At 40.3% G+C, this 10,086-nt stretch overlaps 1 protein-coding gene across 2 annotated transcripts; it reads left to right on the top strand.

The window, feature by feature from the left end:
- Positions 1–551: 551 nt before the first annotated feature.
- On the top strand, positions 552–8,277 carry ehf (ets homologous factor). Of its 2 annotated transcripts, none has more exons than XM_055933761.1 (9): positions 552–778; positions 3,630–3,735; positions 3,897–4,154; positions 4,484–4,540; positions 4,926–4,967; positions 5,073–5,135; positions 6,715–6,759; positions 6,902–7,097; positions 7,205–8,277. In XM_055933761.1, the coding sequence occupies exons 2-9, from the start codon at positions 3,639–3,641 to the stop codon at positions 7,302–7,304; spliced, it is 858 nt and encodes a 285-aa protein (XP_055789736.1). In that variant the 5' UTR covers positions 552–778; positions 3,630–3,638; the 3' UTR covers positions 7,305–8,277. The 2 variants fall into 2 exon arrangements, with proteins under 2 accessions (XP_055789736.1, XP_055789735.1); XM_055933760.1 differs by having other exon boundaries at positions 4,923–4,967.
- The last annotated feature ends 1,809 nt before the right edge of the window (positions 8,278–10,086 follow it).

Genomic DNA, 10,086 nt, shown 5'->3' with positions numbered 1-10,086 from the left:
CGAAGCAAACGGTATGTTTACACTGATTCAATGTCACAAAGTATTCATATGAAAACAGGGTTCTCTAATGGACAATTAGTTGAAGGAAATCTAATTGTGCATAAGGACGATAAAAAAACGTAAGTGTATGAGTAAAATAAAAGGAACATGTAGGCCATCGTTCTTGCTGTTAGCGTCGAAAGGTTAGTAAAATATATTTTCAGAGTCTTTCTTTAGCCAAATGTTCTGGGAACAGAAACATCATCAGGTTTGAGACAATGCGAACTTCATACCACCTTGCGACATTCTGTGTTTGTATGTGTATGTGGCCGTGCATGTGAGAAACAAAGACAGAGAGAGAGAGAGAGAGAAAGTGACCAGAGACCAGACCAGAGACCAGAGAGCCAAAGAGTGAAAGTAACACCTACAGTATGTCAGATGTGTTGTAATTCACTCAGTCATTCGTATGCAAATTCCTACCTGTCCCGAACCTGTCCTGGTAGCCAATTGGGGAGGGATAAGGATAGGACAAGGAAGCTGACAGCATAAAATAACCACTGCTGGGGCAGCACCTTGGTGTGTGTGTGGGCTGGAACCTTTTTCAAGTTTTGGGAAGCAAAAGAGCACAGCTTCTAGCACTGAAAACAACACTCCACTCATTTGTGTAGAGAAACACAGCTAGCTACCTCACCTACCTGAAGTCATCTGAGAGGAGAGAGAGAGAGAGAGAGAGAGAGAGAGAGAGAGAGAGAGAGAGACGACACCTCCCATCCTGGTCGGAACCCAGTCCATAGCTCTGGTAGGAAACCATGCTGAGCATTGCTAGGCAACCAGCTTTGCTTCTATGTTGTTAGTCGCTGTTATAATGACTGATTAGCACAATCAAAACAATGGCTGAAATGGCTGGGCTTAGGAGTGAATTGGTGTTTTGGCTATTCAGACAGTGGGTATTCGAACTGTAACAAAGCAATGTAGGCACTACTTTAGGTGTCTTTCAGACTAGAATGTGATGGTTTGATTCATTTGTCTAACTGTGTGTCAAGCTTTGATTGCCTGTAATGCTAATTGAGCATTAGAACAAACTGTTCAGTGCCGTTCATACAGCGTTAAAGAAGATGACTGAATATACATTAGGCTTTAAATAACTGTGTGGCTTGTATTTGAAGTCCTAAAAAAAATGGCATACACTTTTGTTTACAATGTAAATATGATCATGGATAAATGTACTCCTCGTGGGCTCTGTTTTGTTTTGAGATACAAACGGCTCCTTTGAAAGAGAAGTAAAACAAATGTTGGTAAGATCCTTTTATAATCAAATCAAATTGTATTGGTCACATATACATGGTTAGCAGATGTTATTGCGAGTGTAGTGAAATGCTTGTGTATCATAGTAATATGTGACAAGGTGCAGTACATCTACACGCTAGTGTACTGTAATCACCTCACATGGGTTGTAACAAATCCGTTGAGATAAAACTCCACAGAGGGATTCTCCAGAAGCTTCAGTATAGGAAAGTGTGACCTGCCTGCACTTGTTTACTGCTTACCAAAAGTTAAATTTGTCAGTGATCATTTGTTTGTCTGTTTACTTCCTTCATCTGTAAGCCTATCATCATGATTGTAGGTGATTATATATGCAATGAGCTTTTTATTTTGGGGGGTGATAAGATGCACAGGTAGTGAATATTGATCAGGGGCAAGTTTCCCAAAAGCTTTGTCTAGCTAACATGGAACTGTATTACTCACTGCTGAATAGTTCACACATTGGATCATTAATAAGTTAATCTTGAACAGACCAGGAGATTGTAGTAAATGGAAACTGCTCCCTGATGTTAGGGACATGCCAAACTAAACGGTCAGGAAATACAATACCTGCAGTCTACTTCCATGAAGACAGGCAGTCTTCAGACTGCTCAGACCAGATGGTAGGCAGACAAATAGTAGACAGCACTGAGAGTTCACACAAAGCATTCAGGTGGTGAGACTTGGCATCCTGAGCTGAACCAAAGCCATGGCCTAAACTGCCAAGTGCCACATACCTCTAGTGAAATCTCACTCAGGGATCTTGTTCTTGGGAAACTGATTTTGTTTAGGATTGAGGAAGACTTGGTATAATGTATGTTTCTCATTCAGCCTGTCACTGTGCCCACATAGGTCATGGTGTTGTACAGTTATTTGGTGTCATTGTTTTTATTAGCCATCATAATCCAGCCTTTTCCAGGTAGTGGTCAATAAAGAGAAGCTGAATATAGGTCACAGTATAAAGAGCTGAGTCTATTGTTTGTCAAACTGAAGCTGCAGGTGAACACTATGACAACTTTTCACAGACAGACCATTTTCGTTTATAATACGCTCTTACAATATGATAAAGCAGATTAGATTGTCACATTAAATATTCAATCCAAAATCAAGATGTTTTCAGATTTCAAAAGTGGGCTGATTTTGAGATGAGCTAACCAAAAAGTTAAACTCCAGGTAGGCATTCTCTTCCACAAAGTCGAGATAAATGGACTACAGTCTAGACAACAGTACAACATGTGACAAGGCCATTACAAGTACAGTGCTGCAACAACCCCACCTTCAATATTCTTGTCATAGGCCTCAGTGCCGACCTGCAATTCTAATGTACTGTATATTTACATATAACATGCAAATATAGTTGTGGTGAAGTGTTTTCTCAACAACAGTTAAATGAACGTAGCCATGTTGTTGGCACACTATTAACATTTCACGGGCAGTCCTTTATAGTGGGGTTACGGAGATGATACAGTGGTTCACCTGCTGTGCACTACAGACGTCTTCCCATAGATATTCAAATAACTAATGATTGATACTATTTATGTTGTATTTACTTTTACAATAACACTTCATTACAAATTCTTTAGAACTTTATTTGAACTTGTTTTTAAACTTTAAACTTGTCATTACAGTCAAAGTTGATCTGATCATGGCATTGTGTTTTATTTCTTAATTTATTTCTCCAGTATACAGAACTATAACAGCTATTGTCTACCATATTGAATAAGCATATTACATACTGCACACTGGATGAAACATTCCTTCATATGTATGCTGTTCATTAATTGGCATTAGCAACTATAATTACCTGAGTATCACAGCACTATTAATATGTGTTGACATCCTGAGGGGATGTAGATCTGAAAAAAAGGAACTGCACTGTAACCTAATCTATTTAAAACACAGACATGTCATTTAAAGGAAGAGCTTGTTTTATCTGGGTTGTCAATCATACATGTCCTGCAGGCGTTTCTGCACTAAATTGTCGAGGTCTCCGGTATTAACACATCATTGTGTGACTGACTCATTTCATTCAACCATCAGAAGAACAAATAGGCCTTTATGTATGCAAAACAGACAGTCATACAGATCCATCACTTTGCAAATACACGTGTTAAGGACGATGAGGATGTCACCCAATCACTCCCATGCTGTCTTCACACTGACTCCCTTTGTCATCCTGTTTCACATCTGTCAATGTCGTCATATAGAAACATAACCTATCTCAACTCAGATACTCAGATTTGGGAAAGACACCGTTTGTGTGCACCGTGTGTGATTACACTGTAACCTACCAGTCATCTTGTTCAGGGTTTTACTTCATACTGAATGTATGTGTCTTTCTCCCCCAGCTCTGGACCATGGTCCGTCATACCACCTGCATCATGAGCATCCCTTCCACTGCCAGCATTGAGAGCCAGCTGCCCACAACATGGAGCTCCTACCCCTGCTCTGACAGTGAGGACTAGTTTGGTTGCTCAATTCAGTGAATTGCTCTGCTGGTTTAATTATTTACAAATACCTGGGCTAGCCGGAGTTCAAATGTTTTCACTACACGCCCAACACATTCAAAGTATGAAAAACCCCCACTTAATCTCTACCTTTACCCCTGACTCCAGTTTCCACAGTGATGCCTGGTTACACCAGTCGCCTGTGGTCCCAGGACTCCCAGCCTCAGTATTGGTCGAAGTATCAGGTGTGGGAGTGGCTGCAGCAGATGCTGGATATGCACCAGATCGACGCTGCCACCATCCCCTTCCAGAACTTTGATGTGGACGGACGTCAGCTATGCAGCATGACCTACCAGGACTTCACCCGTGCTGCGGGCACCGTGGGGCCTATCCTCTACCACAGCCTCACCGAGCTCAAATGGAGCGGTGGGTTCACACACTGGGCTGTATGGTCCTCTGTTATTGTTATGTTTATCAGAATGAAGGCCAGGTCAGGCCATGCAATGTTGAAACATACTGTGATAGATTAGGTCATCAAATGTTGAATGGTAGTATTTCATTTCAGTTAACACTTGAGGCGGTTAGAATATCACAAAAAAAACGGAACAGCAAATTGTACCAGCGTGGGAGGATCAAGGATTTAGGAATTCAATATCAAGTTTGATTAACACAAAATAATGAAAGCCCATGTTACTGTACGTGTAATGGTTTTGCCCTTAAATGACCCCTTGTTTCTCCATGTCATCCCTACACAGGTCAGTATCCTGGTGTGGAGTTTTCACCGCTGGACGTTATCAAATCAGAGCCAGATGGTAAATGCACCATAGACTAACACTGGCATGCATGAACACATAGAGTCATGTTCTTCAAGTCATCCCTAAGAAACTCATCCAGTTATTGCATGTCTCAACTTGTTTGACACTATTTAATTAATAAATGATGTAAGTTGAAACTAGTCTGTGATTAGACTAAACTCTTCAGATGGGCGGCAGGTAGTCTAGCGGTTAAGAGTGTTGGGCCAGTAACCGAAAGGTTGCTGGTTTGAATCTCCGAGCCGACTGGGTGAAAACTCTGACGATGTGCCCTTGAGCAATAGACACGTAATTCTAGTGGCTCTGGATAATAGTGTCTGCTAAAATGTTAAATGTATGTAATGTCTCGTACATGCAAGCTTAATGTGCTCTCCTGTTTTAGTAGATTTCCCTTGCCCATTCACAGAACCTAGCATCTATCCTGCAGGTAGGTACCACATTGCAATGGATAGGATTTTGGAGAAAGGTCAAAATGTTAACTAACTTATGGACAGCATAATTTTTTACTTGTTGATATTTCTTTACTTTTTAGATATTTACGATCCCTCGTTTCAATCCCTTGCACCTGTGGCCTCACCCACTCCCTCCAGTCCAGGTAAGAAACAAGACCAAAGATGAGGACTGAAAACCTACTAAACCTTATGTAAACACACTAATTGGAACGAGCCCCGATCCAAGGGAAGACATCGACCTACAGTAGCTTAGCCCCCAAAGAAAATATGACTTCATCGTGGTCCTTTGAAGTTCAATTGCTAGAGCATTGCGCTTGTAACGCCAGGGTAATGGGTTCAATTCCTGGGACCACCCATACGTAAAATGTATGCATGCATGACTGTAAGTCGCTTTGGATAAAAGCGTCTGCTAAATGGCATATATTATTATATTACTGAGCAAACAGAGTGGCAATACAAGGCTATTGAGTAAAGTCCATGAACGTTCAGTGAGTGATCATTTTGGGAAGGAGGCAGCTGAGTCTACTCCTTATCACCAAACTACATCACCACAACGTCACTGAGCAAACAATGTATGACAATACAACTGAACAAACTCATCCTGTTTATGTTCCCCACACCCATGTAATTGTTCAGTGTTGGGCTCCATGGAATTAATCTGAAATGCGTAAAACAGTGGTACAAAGGTTAGGCTAACACGTGTGGATTAGTGATGGGGAAAAATCGATTCATTTACATATTGCAATATTATTTTTGGACAATATTATATTGAAATTTGACTCCAAGTATTGATTTGTAAAAATAAAATAAAAATTGATATCTACTGCAGGTAGCAATAGCTAGTGCCACGCCGGTATGTTTCATCCTATAGCTTCCTCTTCAATGTAATGGCAAATTGTAGATTTCCGCCTAAATAGACATACTCAAAAGTAACTGCTATTCATGTGTAATTACATGATTCCGACATGCAAAAACTTGGCATATTTGGAAAGAAGACATCTGTGAGATTGTGAGGAAATGATCAGAAGACAGGTAGGAGTTACACCGTTTAGAATACACAAGATCAAGCACACACTAAAACATTTTAAATTAAGTAATCTTTCATTGAAAGATGAAAGATACTGATGCTGATCAGATATCAGATACTGATCAGGCCTGGGTTCATATACTGATGCTCAGAGCTGGAAACACATCAGATGGCTTCTACAAATTGTGAACAATATCTGAAAAAAAAATGGGATTGGTAGATCTAACAACTATAAATTGGCAGATTTATAAGTAAGTGGTGTCAGGTGTGGTCACGGGACGTTTCCAAGTCTCTTAGCCAGTTAAACGGTTCTAGGCCTTGCTTTGTCCCACCCAGGTCAACTGCATATCCCTGGAAAGCTTTTTGCATATCCCAACTCCCCCTGAGAGTGGGGTCATCCTGGGTCTGCTATTGTCAAGTGCTACTCTGGAGCACTTAGGGTTAAGTGCCTTGCTCAAGGGCATATCGACAGATTATTTCACCTTGGGGATTCAAATTAGTGACCTTTTGGGTACTGGACAAATGCTCTAACCACTAGGCTACCTGCTGCTGTAGGTTAGTTGGTTGGACTACTATGATGGTAGACCAACTTGTGGGTTCGATTGCCACATGTACCAAATGTATTAAATTTCTTAATTTTTATTTGTTTTTAGCATCTGCTAAATTACCATATCTGTTTATTATTTTACTTTCAGACACAAATAGATCTCACAGTCGCCCTCATCAGGTCAAAAAACACAGTGAGTAGTATTTACATGAACATCTTCAATACTAACAAATCAAATATTTTAATATAAATGCTCAACATTTCACCCATGCTATTACTGATAGTAGATGGCAGTAGATGGTTCTAATTTCCACCACCTGTGTGTTTTTCCTCAGATCCCCGGGGGACCCACCTGTGGGAGTTCATTAGGGACATTCTGCTGAACCCGGAGCGGAACCCAGGCCTGATCAAGTGGGAGGATCGGACAGAGGGCGTGTTCCGCTTCCTCAAGTCAGAGGCCGTGGCTCAGCTGTGGGGCAAGAAGAAGAACAACAGCAGCATGACCTACGAGAAGCTCAGCCGAGCTATGAGGTAGAGACTGAAAGGATTAGGGTGTTTTCATGTTATTTCCTGGTTCACATGTTAAGAAGGAAGTTATTTTGGCTGTTCCGTTAAGGTCCCTGTTTGTACCATTCCAGATATTACTACAAACGGGAAATCCTGGAACGTGTAGATGGACGAAGGCTGGTCTACAAGTTTGGAAGGAATGCACGAGGATGGAGGGAGTCAGAGAAGTGAAAGACACCTCTCCACCATTTTGTGCCTTTTTTAACCACCATGCAAAGATGTCTATTTATGTTTTTTTGTTGATTTTAATGTGTCACTGTGATGTTTTACTATATATGTTGTTTCTTTTACAAAGAGGAGCAGAACGCCTCATTGCAACTCTTGACATTTTTGGGAGTTTCTGTATGATATATTTACATATGGTTAAGAAAGACCATAATTTACATTTGTCTGCTTACATTTTCCTGTTCAGAGAGTGATGACTATTTGCACTGAAAGCTATTTTTGATTGAACAGCAAAAAGCATTGACATTTGGGGCGGCAGGTAGCCTAGTGGTTAGAGCGTTGGGCCAGTAACCGAAAGGTTGCTAGATTGAATCCCCGAGCTGAAAAGGTACAAATCTGTCGTTCTGCCCCTGAACAAGGCAGGCAATGGCACTGTTCCTAGGCTGTCATTGTAAATAAGAATTGTTCTTAACTGACTTGCCTAGTTAATTCAAAAGTTTTAAAAACTACAGATGCATTATTTTATATATTTCCAGCTTGTTATACACATTTAAACTGTGTAATGTTTTTTCCGAAGTATGTTTAATTGATGTGTTATGCAAGAAATCTCCTTTAGTAAATATGAAACTCTTGTCTTCTTTGCATTCATCCTCTTCAAATTTGTTTTAGTTATGAAATTGTAACAGATCTCACAATAGAACCACAACTTCCCTATTCATGTACAGGATAAACAGAGAACTGTTTGGCCCAAACACAATGGCAGCTCAGGATAGTATGATAGAGCACATTCAGATGCAACAATGGGGCATGCTGAAATTAGAGGATGTTCTGTGTGTGTTCTTCAAGATCTGATGCTGAGAAATGTCTACTCATTTTGCCATGTCAACTCGTCTTCACCCATTTACTACGCTATGCTGTAAAAAGAAATGTGTAAATATCATATATGAATTTTAAATAATAAAGGATTTGTGTTTTTGAAACAACAGATGAAAGCCTGCCTGTGTGTCATTATGTGTGTGAGCTAATTGAACATCCCACTGTTAATTTCACGTTGGATTTACATTAGTTGACAACTCAACCAAATGTAAAAATGTTTTACTGTGAACTGACATCTGTTCCGAGTGGGATGATTATCACACAAATCAGTTGACTGACAACTCTCCCTGTTGAGCCCTTCATGTCAATCTGAACTTTATTGACTGCTATCATGCAAATGTAACAAGAACTCAAGCTGAGTTTTGTTATTTTTATTTTATTTTTTATAATCAAGTAATCTTATCTGACTCAAGCTTTCACTTTTAACTGCCAATTGCAATTTGGGCTGTTTCAATTTTAGCGAGATGGGATCAGTACCCATTTGTCAACAGAGAGCAGAGAACCAGGCCTTCATACAGAGGTGTTGGATGAGGCTCAAATCTCTCTCTCGCTATCTCTTTCTCTCTATGCCTGCCTATGAGAAGCCATCAGTTTTAGAGATAGGACATGACATTGCTGTCTTATCCCTGAGATTGTAAAATGCCAGGTAGTTAATTGTTCTCCGGTGCATGTCATGGCCGTTCTGCTGGCACCTCGGGGTGATGGACAGATGACTCGCCTCTGATGCCCGCTCAGATAAGAAAAGCGACACTCAATGCCCCCTTTCTCACGCCCTGTGTTTGCAGTCAAATCCCTGTCCATGCCTCCACCCCTGCTCTGTGCAATTCATATTTTTTTAATCCTCCTCCTTTACATAACACTGATTGCTGTGTCATTATTTTGGTGTCTTTGTTGAAGTCCACAAAATGTACCCATCTTTGAAAATGTTATCAATGTTCACTCTCTCTGCTTTCATGGACACTGTTGTACGACTTTATATAACCGGAGTTTGAGTTTGAGTTTGACATTGGAGCGAGGACGAGGTCGTGGCAGTCTGTATTTTTTAAATGTTATGAAAAGGAAATTAAGTAAAGAGGGAAGCAAATGGCTTAATTTCAACATCAATGGCCGAACATCAGGGCTAGCATATCAAACTGGCCAAAACTTCAACATTTCTTCCGATATGATCTGGTCCCAGTTGACAGTTCAAGATATTTTTCATAAGACTTTTTGATAAATTGAGGACAGACATAAAGTCAGTCGACACAGAATATACATAGCATATTCTACTGAGATATTATGCAGATGGTTGTTAGTGTCAACGTTTGATTGGACCGCCATGAATCAGGACAATGTAAATTAAGTTTAACAATGAAAACCATTTTATATTAAACCATACCTTGCATCATATAGGTGGAATGTAAACTGAGTTGTTAAATGAACATCAGGTAGAGAAAGCACACCTTATTACTGATTCACCTTGCGCATCCATGAATTCTGAAGTGCTGCACAATGCATATCCGCATGCATACACTATCATATCCTAATAAGCTTTCCTGTATGCATACAGTATCACAACTACAGTAGATAAAGAGGTGATATTGATGATTTTATCAGTTTAAATCAGCAACGTTACTGGTCTGTGTGAACGGCTGGAATCCGGTCTGATTTTACTGTTGTGTTTGTTGATGTTGCTGCGAGTCTGATACATAGGGAAATGTGTGAATATGGGTCTCAGAGAGATTACTGAGCAGTTAGGCAAATGGTCTAGACTGACATAACCTCTGTTGTGCAAAGAAACATGAGGCTGATTTCCCTAACTGACTACTGGCCAGTGAATGCAAAGGAGGGGAATAGACAAAGTACCCAGTATAGTTACAGAATATTGGGGTCTGGTAAAAAAATCTCCTGGTATGCAGATGTTTTGCTGAGT

Source organism: Salvelinus fontinalis, chromosome 9 (genome assembly GCF_029448725.1).
Source record: "Salvelinus fontinalis isolate EN_2023a chromosome 9, ASM2944872v1, whole genome shotgun sequence".
Lineage (NCBI taxonomy): Eukaryota > Metazoa > Chordata > Actinopteri > Salmoniformes > Salmonidae > Salvelinus > Salvelinus fontinalis.
This window is presented reverse-complemented; position numbering and strand designations above follow the sequence as displayed.

Coding starts and splice junctions, on each gene's coding strand:
- ehf (XM_055933760.1), top strand. CDS start 3,639: ATGGTCCGTCATACCACCTGCATCATGAGCATCCCTTCCACTGCCAGC. Junction 4,968..5,072: donor ACCTAGCATCTATCCTGCAG/GTAGGTACCACA, acceptor TTTACTTTTTAG/ATATTTACGATCCCTCGTTT. Junction 5,136..6,714: donor ACCCACTCCCTCCAGTCCAG/GTAAGAAACAAG, acceptor TTTTACTTTCAG/ACACAAATAGATCTCACAGT.